This window comes from Oryctolagus cuniculus, chromosome 1 (genome assembly GCF_051225735.1).
Source record: "Oryctolagus cuniculus isolate XC-2025 breed Fujian yellow rabbit chromosome 1, ASM5122573v1, whole genome shotgun sequence".
Lineage (NCBI taxonomy): Eukaryota > Metazoa > Chordata > Mammalia > Lagomorpha > Leporidae > Oryctolagus > Oryctolagus cuniculus.
In genome coordinates this window covers 1,941,830-1,964,097 of record NC_142867.1, presented here as the reverse complement: position 1 = coordinate 1,964,097, position 22,268 = coordinate 1,941,830, and the positions used below count along the sequence as shown (strand labels likewise).

Genomic DNA, 22,268 nt, shown 5'->3' with positions numbered 1-22,268 from the left:
TTTCCTTAGAGGACTTTATTTGTTTTTATATGGAGCATTTATTAAATTAGAAGGCTGAAAAGTAAAAATATATTTTACAATCAAAGAAAAATCTGGACACTGGACCCCAATAAAATCGTCAGAAGGCAAGTTCTGGGAACCGCGCCAGCCGACGCTGGGCAGAAGAGATGCGTGCGGGGTGGGGGTGCGGGGGGGAGCCAAGCACACAGGATGCCTCTCTCGTCACGGTGGCAGGCCCTGCTGTGTGGGGTAGCCCGGCCGTGCCACCCAGCCTGCCCGAGGAGCCTGTCCACACCCTCGCAGGTGGCGGCAGCCACCTCGCACCCACCCAGACACGAGTGTGGAGGGCACTGGGGCTCGGGGGGCTCTCACTCCCGTGGACGCACAGGCCGCTTCACACAAGCCCTGAACCGGACAGAGCGGGTGCCAGGGGCCACGAGCCTGTGAAGCCGAAAGCCCCAGAAAACGAGGTCTTTCTTTACTCTGCTAGAAAAATAAAGTTTTCATGGAACAGGAGAACGCCGGTGGAGAGCCTAGAATCACCTTAAACCAGCGCCCTCCCCGCTGCAGACAGGGAGCTGCCGCGAAGGCAGGAGCCGGGCGCGGGGCCGCCAGCCGGGACCCAGCAGCAGCCTGGGGGAGTGGTCCGGACCGGCCCTCCTCCACCCCCAGACTGAAAACCTGTGGGACCCACGGCTGACGAGGAGCACTCGGGCCATCACCCCACTCCCACCCTCCTTCACCCATCGCCTTACAAAAATAAATATTTATGAACAACGCATCCGACCCAGCCCCCGCAGGTGCAGGAAGCAGTATTTTCTAGGGACGTTAAGCCTGCATTTTCGGGGAGGGGAAAGACCGACACTGAGTGCTGACTCCGCTCTCCGCATTTCCCAGACGCCCTGGCCGCTGGCTTCACGGCAGGAGCGCGCGTCCACAGGCGAGGACCCCGACAGCTGCAGGTCGGCGCGCAGGGCAGACGCACAGCGGCGTAAAGTGCATGGCTTCTCAGAAACCTCCCAGCCGTCTGACTGCCCTGCACGGCTCGTGCACTGCACCCAGGCCCCGCCAGCCCGAGGGGCGCCAACACGTGAACGTTCACCAACCGCCACTTCTAACACTCAAACCGCAACTGCACAGCGGGAGCCGGCAGCAAGCCAGCCAGCGCAGGCCCCGCGCTGCACCCAAGGTGGGTCCACAGGGGCGGCAGAGGCCCAGGACATCACCCCAGGGGCCGGTGTGACACAGCAGGATGCCCCTGGCCAGTGCCAGGACTCATTCTGCTTCCTGTTGGCACCTGCCCCGGGGCCCGCCCAGGTGGTGACCAGGTGAGCCAGGCGAGAGGCGAGGCCTGCCGGCTGCCCACAGGAAACCAACGCTCAGCTGGCCAGGGCCAGGTTCACGACAGAACATCAAGGGAGGGACACAAGTTCAGAAATACCCCCTAAGTCGGTGTGAACGGACTGCACGTGCCTCAGCCCACCAGGTGTCCCAACAGACACACGAGGAGCCAGCGGGCACACAGCTCCAACGCCTGGCGAGACGGCCGCTTTCCACAGGACGGTCGCCAGAACAGCGGGGGGGGGGGGGGGGGACACGCCCAGATGGCAGCAGAACGGCAAGGCCTCGGCCCGCAGTCTCCCAACCCACGGCAGAGGGGCTGCCCCACCCTCACGGACGGGCCAGCTGGAATGGCTGCGGGAGCGAGAACCCACCCGTGTCCAAGAACAGGCGCGGAGGGGCGGCACGTGGCCGAGGAAGGGGCCACACGGGGGCTCTGTGCTGGGACTCCTGTTGGGACAACGACCTGGGAAGCCGTGGGCGGGCGGTGGCGAGGCGAGGCGAGGCGGGGCGGGGCGGGGCGGGCAGGCGGCCCTACGACTCCTCGCCCATCTGCAGCAGGGAGTTGACGGCCGCATCCTTGCTGCCGTGCTGGGCTTCGAGCACGGAGCGGATGACCTCCTTGTCCATGCTGGGGAACATGTCCTGGATGGCCTTCAGGTCCTCCTCGCTACAGCGGGGCTGAGCGCGCACGGCCGGTGGCGGCACAGCCACGGGCACCATGCCGGGGCCGCAGACGGCGGGCATCCCTGGAGCAGAACACCAACTCTGGTAAAACATCGGGGACACAAAGGACAGTGCTCCTTCCCGGGGGCGGCCACGCGCTCGGCCACGCGGACCTCAACCAGCAAGGCTCGGGCGTGCTCGTTCTCAGGGGCGGCCACGTGCACGGCCACGCGGACCTCAACCAGCAAGGCTCGGGCGTGCTCGTTCTCAGGGGCGGCCACGCGCACGGCCACGCGGACCTCAACCAGCAAGGCTCGGGCGTGCTCGTTCTCAGGGGCGGCCACGCGCACGGCCACGCGGACCTCAACCAGCAAGGCTCGGGCGTGCTCGTTCTCAGGGGCGGCCACGCGCACGGCCACGCGGACCTCAACCAGCAAGGCTCGGGCGTGCTCGTTCTCAGGGGCGGCCACGCGCACGGCCACGCGGACCTCAACCAGCAAGGCTCGGGCATGCTCGTTCTCAGGGGCGGCCACGCGCACGGCCACGCGGACCTCAACCTGCAAGGCTCAGGCACAGGCGCAGCGAGCGGACCCACAACTTCCCGCACGCGTGCTGCCCAATTACCAAGCTGCAAGCTCATCGTGCAAGGCTCCCGGGGCAGAGGAAGACACGGTGTTCACGCACTTGGACCGGGTCCACGCTTCGAGAACTCGTGGCCCGCAACATGGACATTAACCTCCACTGCCCAGAAGCCACACGGCCACCTCTTCACCTGGCGACGAGCCAGCAAGCCACAGGCCACACCCACTCACCCCAAGCAGCCAGCGTGCAGAGCCTCGCCCACGGGCCAGGCGCCCGCCACAGCTCAAAAGCCCGTCGGCGTCACCGCCCGCCCTGAGCTGTGCGCCGGCCGCCAGAGCAAACGCTACACACGTTAACAAAGACACCGGCACACAGGGGCTGGCACTGTGGCACAAAGTAAGCTACAGCCTTAGATACCAGCATCTGTATGAGCGCTGGCTCAAGTCCCAGCGGCTCCCCACTAATGCATGCGGGAGAGTACAGGTGGCCCCAGTACTTGGGCCCCTGCCGCCCATGTGGGAGACGAGGTTGGAGCTCCCGGCTCCTGGTCTCAGCCTGGCCATTTGGGGAGTGAACCAGCAGACGGGGGCTCTCTCTGTCTCTTTCCCTCTGTAACTCTTTCCAATAAATAATCTTAAAACAACAAACAAAAACACCAGTCTGGCGCCACGGCTCACTAGGCTAATCCTCCGCCTGCGGCGCCGGCACACCGGGTTCTAGTCCTGGTTGGGGTGCCAGATTCTGTCCTGGTTGCCCCTCTTCCAGGCCAGCTCTCTGCTGTGGCCCGGGAGTGCAGTAGAGGATGGCCCAGGTCCTTGGGCCCTGCACCCCATGGGAGACCAGGAGAAGCACCTGGCTCCTGCCATTGGATCGGCGCAGTGTCGGCCTTAGCGGCCATTTGGGGGGTGAACCAACGGAAGGAAGACCTTTCTCTCTGTCTCTCTAACTCTGCCTGTCAAACAAATTTAAAAAAAGAAAACTACTCTCGGTGGTCTTCATTTTTTTTTTTTTTTGACAGGTAGAGTCAGCCCCTCGGGGCTGTGGGCCCAGCTCCGGTCACCGCACCCTGTGAAGAACTCCCACCAGGTCCGGGGAGTTGAGTTTCCCTACCGAGACTCCCTCCTCTCCACCTCCCCCTCCGTCCAGCTGTCCTCGTGTCTGGGCCACCTCAGGCCACTCCCATGACCTGGGCTTCCTACCCAGCATGCTCCAGAGTCCCCAGGGCCCCGGGCAGCTCTACTGCCCCCGGACGGGGTCCCGGCTCCCGCAGGGCCTTGCAGTGTCACAGTGGGGTGCTGGTGTGCCCTGGCTGCCGCCCCAGTGCCTGTCCTGCCGCTGCCCTTGGGCAGTGCTCTGAGCACTCAGTGCCGAGGCCACACGGACCCAGGAGCCTCCCCCACAGCCCCGGTGGCCCTACCCCGGGGTTCTGGCCACCTTCCTCCCTCTGCTTGGACCGCAGCCTCCCTGCCTGCTGGACACAGCTGTGGCCTTGTCCACTTGCCCAGCTCCGGGGCCTGTTATGGCGGGAGGCTGGGTCAGGCAACAGTCGCCGTCACAGCCACAAGTGGAATTCACCGAGGGGAACAGAAACGTCGGCTGTGCTGCCCCAGGCGCTGCGCACACAGGGGATGGCCTCCCCCACAGCAGCCGCTCCCTCACTGGCTCGTGTACAAACTGCATCTCCACACCTCACCGTATCTGCGGGGTAAAATAAACCACAGCATCTTCACAGGCACGAGACTCCTCCGGGCACCACAGCACCTCTGGAGGGCTCTCCCCCGAGGACTCCCTGCCCCGTGCCTGCTCCGCCCAGCCCCAGAGAAGGGGTCACTCACCTGCAATGGGCACGTAGCCGACGCCCTGCTGGTACACGGTCGGCATCAGGACCACGGGCTGCGGCGGCATCACCATGGCAGCTGGCAGAGCCTGGAACACCAAAGCCGAGCGGCTGTCAGGGAGACCCACGGCACCCTCCCAGCCTCCATCCCAGCGCACGGTCCTGGCCAGGCCGAGCTCACAGCACCAAATCCCGCCGGGGTGGCCACACTGGCACTGCTGCGGGGCTGAGCTGCCGGGGTGTGCCCAGAGCGAGACCAGAAACACAGGAGTGTGGATTTCAGAAGCCACGATACCCACAGCGCCCCAGCAGAGGCGCAGGCTTTAGTGAGCACAGCTGAAGCGTGGGAGGTCCCTCGGCTAACTGCGGCACCGCCCTGCGTGCGTACGGACCACGGACGCGCAAGCCCCGACACCAGCACTGCTGTAGCGCCGTGTCCGTGACGCTGGCGTCCGTGGCTCGTCTGTAGCGCCGTGGCGTTCGCCACGGGGAGGCCTGAGTGAGAAGCCTGCCGCACTCCAGCTCCGACTCCGGCTTCCCAGTGCAGAACCGGGGAGGCAGCAGACGACGGCTCACGGCTCATGCGCTCGGGCTCCTGCCACTCCTGTGGGAGACGCAGGCGGAGCTCCTGGGTCTCGGCTGCGGTCTGGCCCAGCCCAAACTCCACACTTCATCGAGCTTATTGATCACGACTTCTCACGTGTGACAGGAACAAGCCCCAGCCAGCAACACCATTGGAAACAAAGACACCCAGCGAGGACTACCTGCCAGCGCCCTCACTGTGCACGCCGGTGCGCGCCAGCGAGCCTGGCGTGGAGACGGATCACGTTCCACTAATGAGCTGTCTGGACGCCCGAGAGGGCGCCGGTTTAGTCTCCTGAGGTCTATTTTGAGTTTTCACCCTTGGGCAGGGCGGTGACCCTGAGGTCCCAGCGTGTTAGCTGTGCTCAGCACACGGCAGGTCTGACCCGACTTCCAGGAGCCCCTGGCTGGGGGGGAGGGGAGGAGGAAGGCATGGACAGACGCTCGCCCGGGGCCTGGTGGGAGGCCCCTGCGAGGGAGCCCCCAGGCAGCGGGGAAGGACGGGGTCAGCGCTGGGAGGCCCAGCTCTGGACGCGCCCGCCGCAGGCTCAGACGCAGAAGCGGCGCTGAATCAGCACAGGAGTCTAAGAGTGCGGCGCCTCCCGAGGGGACGAAGTCTCCACGCAGGACAGCAGGTCCAGCGCCAAGCACGCCGAGAAGCCGCCCACGCCACTCCCCAGGTGCCGGTGCCACGCACGCTGCTCCCCCGGAGACAACGCAGACTCGCGGGCCGCCTGGTCCTCCCAGAGAAGCCAAGGCTGTATCGGGAGAGGCCCCGGGGCCGTAGACGGGTCTCCCACGAGGAGAGGAAGGGAGGGACTGCCCCACCAGCTGCCGCGCACCTGCCACGCACTGCCACGGCAGATGTCCACATGCACACACACACACACACACACGCACACACGTCGCTGCCATGGCAGGTGTCTACACACACACACACACGCGCACACACGTCGCTGCCATGGCAGGTGTCTACACACGCACACACACACGTCGCTGTCGCGGCAGGTGTCTACACACACACACACACACACACACACGTCGCTGTCGCGGCAGGTGTCTACACACACACACACACACACACACACGTCGCTGTCGCGGCAGGTATCTACACACACGCACACACACACACACACGTGCGTCGCTGCTGCCTTTTCTGCAGTAGATGGGGACGTGAGGACACCACTGTGCTGGGGTCCCTGGGACTCAGACACCATCACTCTCACAGCTGTGGTTTACAGCAAGAGTGACAAACACACCCAGAGGAGGGGAGGGCTGGGGGCAGAGCCCTGGGGACCAGGCAGCAGGTTCCCCGAGGGCCCCTCCCACACGGCCACATGGCCACGGCAGCACACGTGAATGCTGCCTGCCAGGGGCCTGGTTCAGGACGCTGTACCCACAGCTCAAACGTCACAGCCAGGGGCCTGGTTCAGGACCCTGTACCCACAGCTCAAACGTCACAGCCAGGGGCCTGGTTCAGGACCCTGTACCCACAGCTCAAACGTCACAGCCAGTCAGGGTTGGGCCAGCAGACAGAGGACCCCTCTCTTCCTCTCCATAACTCTGCCTTTCAAATAAATCTTTGAACAAAAAAAAAAAAAAAAAAAAAAAAAGCCCTGAATGCTACAAGGAGGTGGCAGGACCCAGGACCCGAGGAGCCCAGCAGCCGCAGCTACCTCAAGAACGGGGCGGGGGGAGGCCGGCGCCGCAGCTCACTAGGCTAATCCTCCGCCTTGCGGCGCCGGCACACCGGGTTCTAGTCCCGGTCGGGGCGCCGGATTCTGTCCCGGTTGCCCCTCTTCCAGGCCAGCTCTCTGCTGTGGCCCGGGAGTGCAGTGGAGGATGGCCCAGGTGCTTGGGCCCTGCACCCCATGGGAGACCAGGAAAAGCACCTGGCTCCTGGCTCCTGCCATCGGATCAGCGCGGTGGCCATTGGAGGGTGAACCAACGGCAAAGGAAGACCTTTCTCTCTGTCTCTCTCTCTCACTGTCCACTCTGCCTGTCAAAAAAAAAAAAAAGAACAGGGCGGGGGGGCCCAAGGCACCGGGCCCCGCCCAGCACAGCCAGGGCAGCCTCCTCACTTCACCGCCCGTCACTGCCTGATGGGAAAAGCAGACCTGACCACGCGGCAGCCCCAGGACCATCCATCCCTCTGCCCGCGTCTCAGGCCCTGGGGGACCCTGACACCAACAGCAGGGCCCGAGACAAGACACGCTGCCTGCCCTGGGAGAGCCCCCAGGCAGGGACAGCTTGCGGGCAGGATCAACACAGGGTGCCGCCTGTCCAGGCTGCAGGGGCAGGGAGGGGCAGCGCCCACAGCCAGCCCAGGGCCTGCGTCCTCCCCTGCTGCTGCGCTCTGCTGGCCTCTGGTCTTTGTCCTCAGGAATAACGGCTGCCCTGGAGCCACCGCAGGGATCCTGCCCCCTGGCCTCGGCACCACCCAGAGGGTCCGAGAGTGTGAGCAGGACACCCCGAGCAGACTCCAGCCCTACGCAGGACATGACCCCGCTGACCCGGCCTCACTGTGCAGGACGTGACCCCGCTGACCCGGCCTCACCGTGTAGGACGTGACCCCGTGACCCGGGCCTCACTGTGCAGGACGTGACCCCGTGACCCGGGCCTCACCATGTAAGATGTGACCCCGTGACCCGGGCCTCACCGTGCAGGATGTGACCCCGTGACCCCTCCCTCCCCGTGCAGGACATGACCCCGTGACCCCTCCCTCCCCGTGCAGGACATGACCCCGTGACCCAGGCCTCATCATGTAAGACATGACCCCGTGACCCCTCCCTCCCCGTGTAGGACGTGACCCCATGACCCCTCCCTCCCCGTGCAGGACGTGACCCTGTGACCCGGCCTCCCCGTGCAGGACGTGACCCCATGACCCCTCCCTCCCCGTGCAGGACATGACCCCGTGACCCGGCCTCACCGTGCAGGACGTGACCCTGTGACCCCTCCCTCCCCATGCAGGACGTGACCTGTGACCCGGCCTCACCATGTAAGACGTGACCCCGTGACCCGGGCCTCACCATGTAAGACGTGACCCCATGACCCGGGCCTCCCCGTGCAGGACGTGACCCCGTGACCCGGGCCTCCCCGTGCAGGACGTGACCCCGTGACCCCTCCCTCCCTGTGCAGGATGTGACCCCGTGACCCGGGCCTCCCCGTGCAGGACATGACCCTGCTGACCCGGGCCTCACCATGTAAGACGTGACCCCGTGACCCGGGCCTCCCCGTGCAGGACGTGACCCCGTGACCCCTCCCTCCCTGTGCAGGATGTGACCCCGTGACCCGGGCCTCCCCGTGCAGGACATGACCCTGCTGACCCGGGCCTCACCATGTAAGACGTGACCCCGTGACCCGGGCCTCCCCGTGCAGGACGTGACCCCGTGACCCGGGCCTCCCCGTGCAGGACGTGACCCCGTGACCCGGGCCTCCCCGTGCAGGACGTGACCCCATGACCCGGCCTCCCTGTGCAGGATGTGACCCCGTGACCCGGGCCTCCCCGTGCAGGACGTGACCCCGTGACCCGGGCCTCCCCGTGCAGGACGTGACCCCGTGACCCCTCCCTCCCCGTGCAGGATGTGACCCTGTGACCCCTCCCTCCCTGTGCAGGACATGACCCTGCTGACCCGGGCCTCACCATGTAAGACGTGACCCCGTGACCCGGGCCTCCCTGTGCAGGACGTGACCCCGTGACCCGGCCTCACCGTGCAGGACGTGACCCCGTGACCCCTCCCTCCCTGTGCAGGACGTGACCCCGTGACCCGGCCTCCCCGTGCAGGACGTGACCCCGTGACCCAGCCTCACCGTGTAGGACATGACCAGGTTGATCATGCCCTCCTTGTCGTCGCCCTGCCGCCCGCTCAGGCTGTACCACTCGTCCTCCACCTTGCCCTGCTTCAGGGACTCGGGGATGGTGATGTGCGTCCAGGCGATGCGGTCGTCCATGGAGAAGGCTCGCTGAGGACGACAGGAGGGAGGTCAGCTCCCGGGGGCCCACGGGCCTCATGTCCCCAAAACGCGGCTGTCAGCCCGCCGCCTCCCCAGCAGCACGCCTCAGGACCACCGGCAAACGGTCCTGGGCTCCCCTCCCAGGACAGGAAGAGGGGGCAGGGCCAGGCTTGAGGACGGGGACAGACTCCCTCTGGGCTGCAGTCCATCTGCCCTAGCCCAGCAACGCCTGCTGCCCCTCCTCTGCCCTCCAGCTGGCCCTGTTCCCCTGGCTGCCACCCACGAGCCCCGATGTCCCGGGAGGGGACGCTGCTGTGACGTCCCCACAGCCTGCCAGGCTCCCCACATGCTCCCTGTCTTCCCAGGGGCCACTGGAGGGAAAGCCAGGGGGTCAGGCAGGGGCAAGAGGCAGAGCCAGCTGCACACGCCCTCCCTTCTGCTGTCCTTGAGCCCGACTCCACCAGGGCCCCCCACATCCCACCTGAGGCACGCGTGCACAGACACGGCTCAGGGACACTCAGGAGGCACTCCTGGCCACGCGTGTGACTCCCTAGAGGTGCAGCTCGCCCACACGGCCAGCTACCTCGCTGAGCCCAGGGACGGGACAGGTCCACTCTGCCCAGTGTCCAGTGTGTCTCACTGGTGAATGTTTCCAAACGCTGTCAAGGAGCTGAGAAGGGTGCTTCTTTTCCAGAGGCAGTGGGACAGCGTGCAGGTGTGCGCGCCTGTCGGCAGCACGCGGCCGAGGCGCCCGCACGGCACAGTGTTGCCCCCGGCACAGCCGGGCATCCGCTCACCTCATCGAAGATCTCCAGGTAGAAAGAGTCCACCCCCGGGGGCACCGTGCACTGGATGACCTTGTTCCAGCGTGGGTTCTTGGCACCGTTGTGGGCCGTGGGTGTCTCATACACGGCATAGCCCAGGCGCAGCCGGCAGTACGGGTCCATGCGGGTCATGCCGTAATTCTTCGCCAGCTTTGCCTGAAATCAAGTTCAGAAAAACGAGGCCCCGAGCGTCAGGGCAGAAGCCGGACGCTCACCCAAACTGTGCCTTCTGGAACCCTCCCACCGGCCTGCCCCAGGGGTGCGGGTTACAGCCATTCTGACTCACCCGGACACAGCCGGACCTCATCCTCCAGGGCACCAGAGCCAGGAGGCAGAGCCTCCGAGGAGGGCTGCTCGGCCTCCCCCCGCTGGCTGGGGGCACCGCTGACACGGTGCAGAGCAACAGGCTCCAGGGGCCACAGGCCGGGCCTCAGGACACCTGCTCCGGAGCGCTTCAGAGACAGTAGCCCCCAGCCTCTCCCCTCCCCGGGGGGTGGGCCGCAGGGGCAGGGGCTGAAGCACGCGAGCACACCTCCCAGAGCGCAGGCCCTGCTGTCGGGCAGGAGGAGGCTGGCTGGGCCCAGATGCGCGACGGCGCTGGGCTGGTGACTGCACCAGCGAGACGCGCGGCTCCGGCAGCTAAGACTGCTGGTGAAGCGGCTACAGAGGTCTGGGCAGAAACCTCCACGAGAAAACACTGTGACCTTGGTCAGGACAGGCAGCAAAAGCAGAGACCACGGCGAGGACCCTGACAAACCACACTCCCACCGGAACTCAGAGGCTGCTCAGAGCGGCCGCGCAGGACACGAAGGGACCACAGACGGGAGAAGTGCTTTGCAAAGTCTCCCGTGATGCAGGGCTGGCAGCCAGGACATCGAAGGACGCTCAGGTCTCAGTAACGGGGAGAGCACCCAGCGAAAACAGGCCAAGACTGGAGGAAATATCGGTCACCAACAAGCAAAGATGCTGAGCACCCCCATCAGGGAAGTGCAAACCACACTCCAGTGAGACCACACACCAGACAGACAGCTCCCCCAATCCAGCCGGAGCCCAGCCCCAGCCCCGGCCGGCTCAGCACCCCGTGGTAAAGCACAGCGGCACCGTCACTGGAAGCTGGGGGGCGGCTCCCACGGCAGGCCCCAGGCCCCAGGCCGAGGAAGGCAGCCGACATTCAGACAGCCCCGCGCAGCTGTGATGCCTCCTTGAAACTCCACAAAGACCAGGCCACCCACGGCACCCACCAGGGCCCGGCAGGCCCAGGGCGCCAGCTGCTGACGCAGGGACTCTGAAGGGCGGGCAGAGTCCTCCGTCCTCAGCACAGGGAGGGGCCTGTGACGCGTCAGGACTCAGGGACACGCGGTGGTGCCTGCAGGCAGAGACCCCGCTGCCGGCACCGCCCTGTCCAGCTGCCCGCCTTCCTCAGACTCCAGCAGAGGCCTCTGCCCTGCACGGACCCCACGGCCTCCCCGCACCCTTCCACTCGGGCCTGCTCACAGAAGGGCCTTCCAGGACGTCACAGGGTGAGCGAGCCCGGCCTGCCGTGGTCAGGACGGAGGCCATCCTCACCCAGCCCCCACAGCCACGCCTGCCCAGTCCTACCTGGGAGTCTGCTCTCAGCCCCGCGCTGCCAGCCCTGGCCTCCCTAACCTGTCCACCTGCTCCCCTACACCTGCTTCTGGTCCACATGACTCCACCCTCCAGGGCCAGTGACAGACATCTACCGCAGCTGACTTCCCCCAGCCCTGCGGAGTCTCCCTGCCGGCGCGTGCGAAGAACATGCGGGGAGCAACCAGCCCCAGCCTTGTTCTAGCAGCTGAGCACAGAGGCAGCAGAGCTGCGGCCTGCACTGAGACACGGCACGGGGGCTCAGAGTGGGCATGGGGGGCTCAGAGTGGGCATGGGGGGCTGAGACAGGGCATGGGGTTGGGGGCAGATGAAGGGGCCCGGGCTGCGGCCTGTGCTGAGACAGGGCACGGGTTGGGGGCAGATGAAGGGGCCCGGGCTGCGGCCTGTGCTGAGACAGGGCATGGGGTTGGGGGCAGATGAAGGGGCCCGGGCTGCGGCCTGTGCTGAGACAGGGTGGCGAGGAGGAGACGACACACGGCCACCTGGCTGCATGCGTCTGAAAGGCTGACCAGACACCAGGGAGGGCGTGAGTGCCGTGCTCTGCAGGAGTCCCAGCCGCACGGGGTGGCGCCAGGGGCCAGGTCTGCACACGCTCACAGGCCCTGGGGCACGAGAAGGGCACAGACTTGACCTGCTCTCAGGGCAGCCGTGGGGCTCGGAGACCTCCAGGGGAGGCAGCCAGGAGACGTGTAGCCGCCTGGACAGAAGAAGGGTTCCCAAAAAGGAAGGGAAACGCTGGGGAAGCGACCAGGAGGCCTCTTCAGGAACCAGGGCCTGGCACCGCCATAGCACACAGGCAGCCTGTGGTGAGCTCGAGGGAGCGGGCACCGCGGAGGCCCCTGTGAGCCCGGCCAGGCACTCGGACCCGAGCACCTGCAGTTGCAGCACCCCACCAGGAGGTGGCAGCCCAGGGCTCCAGTGAGCAGCAAGTTCCAGGCCAGCATGCGGGAGTCCCCTGATGATGGCCCCCTAAGCCCCCTGTACCCACGAGGCCCTGCACGTCTGCTCGGCTTCACAGGGCGCTTGGTGTGAGCGAGCCACGTTCAGTGTTGCAGTCCACCTGCAGCCCGTGGGCCTGCGCAGGTCAGGGACTGAGGTGACCAGTCTTCACGGTGCCCCCAGCACACAGTGGCCCTTGGCCTCCGCAACTCCGGCAGCTCCGGCAGCCTGCACGCCTTGTAAGCAGGGCATTTAAACGCCCCACTGTGCGCCGACTGCCAAGCTGCCTTCGTTTTAATAGGACTTAGCTCGGCGGCAACGGCGATACTGCTGGACACAACAGTGACGACACTGCTGCCTCAGCTGGCCGAGGGAGCACTGGGCTGCTCTGAGCCCCCCACCCCCGGCTGCCCCATGGAAGAACAGGGTCTGGCACAGGGCCGACGTCCAGCAACCGTTATCACCCAACTCTCGAGTTATTTTTGGCAGAATCCCGGAATCGGTCGTCACTCAGCATCATATGTGAGTGTCGGCACACCCAGACGCAAGGTGCCCTTTGTCCAGCAGGAATCCCCCCCACCGCCAGTGCCCACCTGCACCACGGTGACGCTGAGGCGGCCCACGGTGCCCACCGCCCCTCCGTACTGCAGCTGCTGCGCGGCCTGGGCGTCCAGCTGGATCTGCTGCTGCTGCTGCGTGGGCGTGATGCGGAGGAAGTCCTGCGGGAGCTCCCCGATGTACACCTGCCGGGGCGAGGGCGGGAGACGGCGTCAGATGCCGGGAGCCCGGTGCAAACTGCAGCCTCTGGGCTCCACCCAGGGCCCAGTCTGCGCCCCCACCCCCACCCATTTCCTCTCCAAGCCCCACACGGTGCTCAGCCCTTTTTCATCTACAAAACAGAGGCCAGAGAGACCCAGCGCCTGCACCCTGACCATCAGCAAAGGGCCGTCGTCCCTCCGCCCGGAGAGCTTCTGCCGCCTCTGCCACTGAACACAGGCTCCGCTCCCCCAGGCAGGCCTGGCAGGCTGCCGCCCACACGCTTCCCTTCCGCGTGTCCACACTGAAGCCAAGGTCAGTGAACGCGCGGCACGGTCAGACAGGAGCGAGAGGAGATCTGATCTTTGGCCAAGGTCATCTGCGAGCCCCGTGCGCTCGCGCGGCCACGCCTACACCTGAGACAGTCCAGATGCAGAACTGTCCCGGGAGAAGACAAGAAGTAAACAGACCCAGACAAAGCCCTGTGGACATCTGACCTCCTTCTCAGGGGTCCTGCGGCTAGGTGGGCCCCGCCCAGCACCCCCACCATGAGCAGGGAGAGGGCGGGACACAAAGGAGCTACTGGGGCAGGAGAAAGACACCCCAGGGAATGAATTCCAGAGAAACTCGAAGGACCCCAAACACTCAGGAGTAGACTTTAGCGAGGATTAGCAGGGACGCCTGCAAGTGACCCCAGGAGCGGTTCACACAGGAGAGAAGCAAAGAAGATGGTGCGGGAGCCGCCGGGGCCACACTGCAGGGACTCGCGGCAAAGCAATGGCGGCCAGAAACGACCCAAGTGTCTGGGGTCCCCGGCAGGAGGGCTGAGGGCAGGGGTCTGTAGGGGTCCGTTGGGGTCCTCAAGATGGCCACACTGCCTGAGGAGCCTGCATGGGCTTCAGCAGGCGGGCGCGGTGAACAGTGGGAAGACCGCCCCTCCGTGACACAGGTCACAGCCTCTGGGCCAAGAAACTACCATGGAGGGAGGGGCTGTGCTCAGGGCACTGGCTGCTGCTGAAATGCGAGCCCCAGAGCCGAGGGGCCTGCCGGGAAGTAAGTGGCGTGTGTCACGGCCAGATGGAGGCCAGGAGCATGCGGTACACCCAGGGGCTCTGCAGAACCCCACTGCCTCTGCCCCACAGACCAGACCCTGAGCCTGCCTGGACCATGGTCTCCCCAAGACTCCAGGCAGGGTTCCAGAAGGTTCTTCAGTCTGGTGGGCTCCATATTGTGTGCTCAGAACACTACCAGCTGGGCCCAGCACTGTGGCACAGCGGATTAACGCCCTGGCCTGAAGCACCGGCATCCCATATGGGCACTGGTTCGAGTCCCAGCTGCTCCTCTTCCGATCAGCTCTCTGCTAATGTAACTGGGAAAGCAGTAGAGGATGACCCAAGTCCTTGGGCCCCTGCACCCGCGTGGGAGACCTGACTCCTGGCTTCGGATCGGTGCAGCTCCAGCCGTTGCAGCAGAACCATCAGATAGAAGACCTCTCTCTCTCTCTCTCTCTCTCTGCCTCTCCTCTCTCTGTGTAACTCTTTCAAATAAATAAATCAATCTTTAAAAAAAAAAAAAAAGCACTACCAGAAAGCACGCCTCCCCCAGGGCACTGGGTGTCACTTCAGGAGCCCCTGAGAGTCCGTCTCTTCGCCTGGTGTCCCAGCTCAGGCCTGGAGAGCACAGCCCAGGCCGAGTTGCAGACCTAACAGACACAGGAGGAGACGCCGGCTCCCAGAGCACTGAGCAGTTCCAGCAGAGGTGGGCAGCGTGTGACCCACAGGCTGTCAAGGCCGGTGCCTTCTTTGGCTCTGGCCTCGCCAAGGACACTGCAGGCTGAACTCCAGATTCAGCCCACCTACAGCAGACCAGCCTTTAAACTGATCTTGGCCGGCGCCGCGGCTCACTAGGCTAATCCTCCGCCTGCGGCGCCGGCACACCGGGTTCTAGTCCCGGTCGGGGCGCTGGATTCTGTCCCGGTTGCCCCTCTTCCAGGCCAGCTCTCTGCTGTGGCCAGGGACTGCAGTGGAGGATGGCCCAAGTGCTTGGGCCCTGCACCCCATGGGAGACCAGGATAAGTACCTGGCTCCTGCCATTGGACCAGCGCGGTGCACCGGCCGCAGCGCGGCGGCCATTGGAGGGTGAACCAACAGCAAAGGAAGACCTTTCTCTCTGTCTCTCTCTCTCTCACTGTCCACTCTGCCTGTCAAAAAAAAAAAAAAAAAAAAAAAAAAAAAAACTGATCTTGTGTGGTTTGGCAGAAAGAAGTGGCTCCCCAGCCCTGGCTACAGGCTCCCGGACCACGGCTGCACAGCCGGCTTGCACCCCGCTGTCATCGTCTGAGTGCTCTCGGCAGCTCCAGCCTACACAAGCTCCTAGGAACTCCGCAGCAGGCTCTCCCGAGATGGGTGCCACGTGGCCAGCTGTCCTGGGCAAAGCCGTGAGAAGGGGTCCATGGAATGACCGTGATGGAGACGTCTTCCCGGGGGCACCTGGCCCTGCCTTCACACCTGACAGCCTGCGCCATCTGTCTCCACTCAACGTAAACAGAGTATCTCGCAGAGACGACCCAATGTCAACCGGGCTCTCGGCATTAACGCACAAAAGCCCAGCTCCCACGGCCTCACCTGAGACCCTGAGACTGCAGCAGGGGCCCGGCGGGGGGCCAGGCAGGCCAGCGCAAGCCCTGAAGAGCAGGCTCCGGAGAGGCAACAGCCCGTCCTGCCTGTCCCCTTCGGGGTGGAATTCTGGGTGGCGCTTCCCCTGTCATCACACCCTCCCCCGGGCCCCCACTGAAGACTGGGAATATAAAATTACTCGGAAAGGTCCAAAGACCTAGTGTTTTTTCCAAGAAGAATTTAACCATAAACTACAAGTATCAAGTGAGGGATTCTAACAATGCGAACAGTGAACCCCGTGCGAAGGGGAGGGGCTCTCTGGGAGGAGACAGCTGGCCGCCGGCAGCACCACGGCCAGCGCCATGGGGAGCGGACACAGCGAGGCAGCCCCCTGAGGTGAGGGGGCGCGGGGAGAACCTCTCACCTCTGCAGCCTTCTTCCCAAACCCCATCCCCCACACTGGGGCATCCTACAAAATCCCTCACGACCCCCAAACTGCCCTGGCCCTGACAGCAAGGGACAGTGAGAGGCAGAGACAGACCCAGAGGGAAGAGATGAGCGAGGGACTTGGGACAGGAGGGCCACAGTGGGAACCCAAGCAGAATCTGGAGCCGATGCCCAGGACCGAGGCCAGCGGCCAAAGGCCCGTGCAGCCGGGAGAGGGTGGGGTGGGGGTGGGCACACTGCGTCCTGAGCTCCGCGAACATAAAATCAATCCCAAATGGCACATTTCTACCACAGACTTCAATTCAGCTGCGAGGGAGAGGAGACAGCGGGCCCGACGTTCCCGACCTGCCGGGGAAAGCCGGCTCTGCCTCCACAGCTGTGGCCACCAGCACCGGGAGGCACGCCTGGCACGGCCGGCAGGACACGCGCCCCTCAGCTCAGCGACCAGGTGGGAGGCACAGCAACAAACACAATTCTGATGTCTTTCTAAACTCAATGCTAACGCCAAAGTTCACTTTTCCACATTACGATGAGAACGTGTGTAAACGGGCACGTGGGACTTGTGATTCTGGCTTGATTCTGGCTCAAGGACTTTGCAATATTAAAAAAGATTAATTCTGATAACAGATACTTGTGGAGTTTTAAAACAGCCTTGCTTGAGTGAACAGGATGAACAGAGTCCAACACTAGCAAACCCTCTCGGGTCCCATTGTTGCTCCTAGGAACAAATCCCATGGCAACACAAAGGCACCTGCTCCCCAGACGGGAACCGCACCACGGGGACCAGGAAGGAACAAGGCTCCCGTGCCCAACACAAGGGGGAAGACCCCAGGGGCCGGGCTGCTGAGGGCCACAGGGCCCACTGTGTTCAAAAGCTCTGGAGAATGAAGTCGGGAAGCAGGTGAGGGAGCCCCACGTGCCAGCACTCAGGCCCCTCCTGCCCCCCACCACGAGCTACTTCCACAATAAAACAGAGGGGACAGCCTTTGTCCCGCGCCGCTCTCTGGGCCCCACGCTTCTACAGTGCAGACACTTCCCAAACATTAGTGTTCTGCACATACGTGCAAAAACACAGGTGAGTATTTCTCAAAGGTGCCGCTTCTCCACCCCAGGGACCGGCAGTGCTCTGCAGGGAACAGGGGCAGGGCCAGTTACCCACGGCCACCCCTCCCCGCCCCGCCCCAGCCACTGCTCCCCCTGCAGTGCCCTTCCACCAACCAAGAGCTGAGCTGCAAGTCACTTTCATCTCAAATTCTGCTCCAGGCCTGGTGGCACACACGCCTCACATGCGACCCTGTGCCAACACAACCAGCGCGAGCTCTGAGGAGGCGGGGCCCGCGGGGAACGGGGCTCCACAGCCGCCCACCACGGTGCTCTGAAAGGCTCTCCTGCACCACAGCCCTTTCAGTCCCGTTTCTCAGTGACCTTCTGTGAGTAGCTGCCTGTAAGAATAACAGCAGGTTCGCAGGAGGGTTAGATAAGAGCAGGACACAGCACCCGGGCTGGGGCCGCAGCTGCGGGAGCACTCGGTCCTCCCGCCCACGAGAGGCGGCACGTTCTAACTCGAGCGCGTGAAACCTCCAGCGGGAGCCCTAAGCCCACAGGAACCCACTGTGCATTTTCCAAGCCTGTAGAGAAAAAACAATTCAAGTTTTTACGATGTCTCCTAAAGAAATGAGAACATGTAGAGCAAATAAAAAAAAGTTATAAAATCTATGTGCAAACATAGGCACGTGTGCAAATCTGTAACTATAAATAAACTTTCTAACCCGCTCCCCTCCCCTCAGAAGACAGAGACCCGGATTCTGAGCTTTGGCCTCGGAGGAACCACGGCAGCAGAAGGGAAGCCGAGGGCCTGGGCCTCTCCGCGGAGGGTGCAGCGGCCGGGCCAGCATCCAGCCGGGAAGGTGCAGCCATGCCAAACGCTACACACTGAAACCCTGGCCCCAGAGCACGTGGAGCACACCTGACGGGGAGCCAGCCTCGCAGGACTCTGGACCGGCCAGGCCACAGGAGACGCAGGGGCCGCTGACTCAGACTGTGGCGCGCAGGCTGAGACCCCGCGTGCTCAGGACAGAGCCAGCACAGACCCCAGCAGAACCACTGCTCCCAAGGGGAAGAATGGGCCCCCGCTCTCGCTTCACTCTACAGCCACCGCTCTGGCTCCGGGGAAGTGCATTACATCAACAGCCACGGCAAGTGCGCAACAGATGAGGGGCCTCCCCCAGCCGCTGCATCCCCTGAGGGACCCGGCCAGGCCCGGGCCACACGGGTCAAGCAGGAGGTGACCTGCGCTGGGCCAGCCAGCAGCTCCAAGGGCAGGACAAGGAGCCAGGACCCCCGCCACACTCGCACCTCGGGCTGCAGCCCCAGCTCCACCCCATGCACTCCCTGTAGGTGCTCTCGGGTGCTTCTGAATAGGGGGTGCAGAGGGCTGTGATTCCAAACCAGGAGCATTTTAAAAGCGAAGTGGCGGCGGGCTTCGGGTCTAGCTTTGAAGCCGCGGCCTGGGATGCCCACGGCCCGACTGCAGTCCGTGGGTGTGGCTCAGGGCCAGGCTTCCTGCTAAGGCAGTGCTGGCTCAACACCCTGGACCCTGCCGTCCACACAGGAGACCTCAGCTTTGGCCTCAGGCCACTCTCAGTGGCTGCAGGCGTCTGGGGAAGGAACCGGGGAAGTGAGCGCAGGGGAAGTGAGCGCACAGGAAGTGAGCGCACGGGAAGTGAGCACCCCAGGCTCCAGCAGAAAGGACACTAGGGACACACAGGAGACAGGGAGAAACCCAAGAAACACCGTAGCTCCCAGGAAAGGACCGGCCAAGCCGCCCATCACACCCTCTGCAGCCCCTCCGCCCCCACTGCCTCAGGCAGGCTCCCCCACACAGGCTGCCCCCCAGGGAGCTCTCCCCAGCCCACCTCCCGCCCCCACACACCAGAAACAACAGAAAAGGCCACGATAAACCCACGGCAACGCAGCCTGGCCAAGTGAGCGGCTGCAGGTCTGCCAGGACCCAGTGGGTCGTGGGCGGAGAAGCAGCTGGCGGGAAAGGGAGGGTAGGTACTGGAGAGGGTGTGTGCCAGGCAAAGATGGTTAAAAAACAAAATAAAAGCACGCTGGGTGTGCGTGTGTGTCGACCAGATAAAGCCAACAGCCGAAGCCCGAAGCCCGCCCTCCGTGGGCGCCCTCAGCTCGTCCCGTCTCCCTTCAAGGCTGTGGCGGTCCTTATGCGCACCACGCTGCCCTCCACGCTCTCCACGCCCAGACCCTGCCTGGCTGTGCTTTCAACGCGCCCCACGGCCAGCCCTCACTCCTGCCAGTTAAGGTTAAGGTCAGATGAGTTCCCTAGGGAAACCCCGCGCCCAGCAGGCTGGGCCCTGCCTGTCACCTGCCCAGCACCTTCTTCCTTAAAACTACCTGGTTCACTTCCCCGTCGCCCACAACAGCCAAGAACCGAAGTCAGGGGCTGGAAACTCAACCCAGGTCCTCATGGGGCGGCAGGGACCCCTCATTTGCATTAGCAGGGCGCTGGAACTGGGGGTGGAGCTGGTACTCAAACCCAGGCCTCAGGCTTCCCCAGTGCTAATTTTCCCTTTGTAAAGATTGTATTTGTTTATATGAGAGGTGGTTACAGAGAGAAAGGTCTTCCATCCGCTGGTTCACTCCCCAGATAGCCTCAATGGCCCGAGCTGAGCCAATCAGAAGCAAAGGGCCAGGAGCTTCTTCTGGGCCCCGAGGCAAGTACGGGGGGGGGGGGGGGTGGTCAGGCCAGTGCCAGCACTTGACCCTGCAACCGCAAGTCTCACACCAGCTGACACTGGTCACAGAGCCAGCGTCCCAGCCCTGCAGACGGCTCCCCCCTGCTGACAGCTCAACCGGACCCTGTGAATGCACGCCCTGTCCCTCACCACAGGGAGCCCCTCCCAGGCCAGGCAAGGGGGGGTGGCCATCACGCCCACTTTCCCCACGGGGGCTGGTGAGGCAGCAAGCTCCCCTGCCCTGGAGGTGGAAAGGAGACTCACCACTCACCGACTAACGAAGGGGCCGGGGCGGGAGGTGGACACGTGGACACGGGCAGGGCAGAGGCGCCCCCAGGCCTTTGCACACCTGCTCCTCACAGCCCCGGGAGCGCCTGTGCCCAAAGCAAGCCTCTTGTGTTGACCTCTGTCCCATCCACTGGGTCACTCCCCAAATGCCCACAGCTGCCAGAGCGGGGGGCGGGAGCAGGTGACGAGAATCCAGTGGGTTAAGACGTGCTCTGCAGGGCCGCATCCCACGTGGGCGCCAGTTCGAGACCTGGCTGCTCCACTTCCGATCCAGCTCTCTGCCATGGCCTGGGAAAGCAGTGGAGGATGGCCCTGTGCTTGGGCCCCTGCACCCACGTGGGAGACCCGGAAGAAGCTCCTGGCTCCCAGCTTGGGCCCCGCCCAACCCTGGCCGGTGCAGCCATTTGGGGAGTGAACCAATGGATGGAAGACCTCTGTCCCTCCTCTAACTCTTTCAAATAAATAAATACAACAACAACAACAAAGAACCCAACCCAGGAACCCTGATTTGAGACACCGGTGCCTTAAGTCCTAGGCCAAAGCCCACCCGAAGGGGGGTTCCAACCAAGCCTGGGACTCTCCCCCGAACTCAAGAGAAAACCGGAGGTAGCTAAGCAGTCTCTCAGCAGCCGAGATGCAGACAGGATGCGTCAACACCAGTTCTGGGGTGAGGAGCCCCGGCAGGCCCTAGGCACAACCTGCCCCCCCACTCTGGGGCTGCCGGAGCCCGTCTGCCCGGTCAGTCCACACCCGCCCTCTCGGGAACCAGTCGGGCAGAACCAGAGCCCAGAGGGCTGTTCTGGGTTCTCTGCTCCCACCCCACCCCCCAACTGCAAATCAAGGAACCGAAGCTCTGAACGAGGGCCACTAAATGGGGACACGCCAGCCCAAATGCTGCTCTCAGCTGTCCTCGCTGTGTGGGGGCGTGACCGGGACGCCTCATCCAAGGACTAAGGTGCGAGTCTCCCCATCCAGGGCCCACGGGGTGCGGGGCCTCCCCATCCGGGGCCCACGGGGTGCGGGGCCTCCCCATCCGGGGCCCACGGGGTGCGGGGCCTCCCCATCCGGGGCCCACGGGGTGCGGGGCCTGCTCCATCCGGGGCCCAAGGGGTGCGGGGCCTCCCCATCAGGGGCCCACGGGGTGCGGGGCCTGCTCCATCCAGGGCCCACAGGGTGCGGGGCATCCCCATCCGGGGCCCACGGGGTGCGGGGCCTCCACCTGGGGCCCACGGGGTGCGGGGCCTCCACCTGGGGCCCACGGGGTGCGGGGCCTCCCCCACCAGGGGGCTGTCGGGTTGCTAAGGCCTCCCCTCTCCGATGACTGTCGGGGTACCGGGCCTTCCCCACCCGGGGACCGTGGGGTGCGGACCACCTCCATCCGGGGACCGTGGGGTGCGGGCCACCTCCATCCGGGGACCGCGGGGAGCGGCCGGCCCCCCGCCGCCCCGAAGGCAGGACCGGGCTCGGGCCTCTGGCGGCCAGCGCCGTCTGTCCCGCCAGCCCGTCCGCCCCGTCCGCCCCAGGCGCGGACGCTATCGCGCCGCTCCGGAGGGCCGAGGAGCGGGCGCAGGCCGCCCGGAGCCGCTGCGGGAAGCAGCCCGGCCCGGAGCCCCGCCCGCCGCCACAGGTCGGCCCACGGCCACCCTCGCCCGCAGGACTCACCGGCCCACGCTGCGTGCTGACAGTGGTCGCCATGATCCTGCCGCGGGCCCCGCGCCTCACCGACCCGAGAAACACCCGCCGGAGCCTGCGACGCGGACGGTTGTCACCGCGAGGCCGCCGCCGCCGCCGCCACAGTCAGCTGACGGCCGCTGCGCCCCGCCCCCCGGCGCCGCCGCACTGCGCAGGCGCGCGCTCCAGGCCCCGCCTCTTCTGGCGCCGGCGCGCGCGCGCCGAGTCCGGGGCGGGTCCCAACCTCCCAGGGAGCGCATGCGCAGTCGCTCTCTCCTCGAGGCGCGGCGGCCCGCGAAATGGCTCCTGGCTCGGCCGTGGGCGCGCGCCCGACGCCTGCCCGAGCGTTCCAGGACCGGGGCCTTGCGGGTGTTTGACCTACGTG

General features: G+C 64.9%; 1 protein-coding gene across 2 annotated transcripts; it reads right to left on the bottom strand.

Moving 5' to 3' along the window:
* Window positions 1-22,058, bottom strand: TOLLIP (toll interacting protein). Of its 2 annotated transcripts, none has more exons than XM_070063700.2 (6): window positions 21,875-22,057; window positions 12,945-13,094; window positions 9,760-9,942; window positions 8,819-8,971; window positions 4,425-4,515; window positions 1-2,090 (listed from the first exon to the last, which is right to left on the bottom strand). In XM_070063700.2, exons 1-6 carry the CDS (start codon window positions 21,905-21,907, stop codon window positions 1,876-1,878), a joined length of 825 nt encoding a protein of 274 aa, XP_069919801.1. In that variant the 5' UTR covers window positions 21,908-22,057; the 3' UTR covers window positions 1-1,875. The 2 variants fall into 2 exon arrangements, with proteins under 2 accessions (XP_069919801.1, XP_069919807.1); XM_070063706.2 differs by having other exon boundaries at window positions 1,878-2,109; window positions 21,875-22,058.
* Between the last annotated feature and the right edge of the window lie 210 nt (window positions 22,059-22,268).

Coding starts and splice junctions, on each gene's coding strand:
- TOLLIP (XM_070063700.2), bottom strand. CDS start 21,907: ATGGCGACCACTGTCAGCACGCAGCGTGGGCCG. Junction 9,943..12,944: donor TCAGCGTCACCGTGGTGCAG/GTGGGCACTGGC, acceptor ACTTGATTTCAG/GCAAAGCTGGCGAAGAATTA. Junction 4,516..8,818: donor ACCTGGTCATGTCCTACACG/GTGAGGCTGGGT, acceptor TTGGTGTTCCAG/GCTCTGCCAGCTGCCATGGT.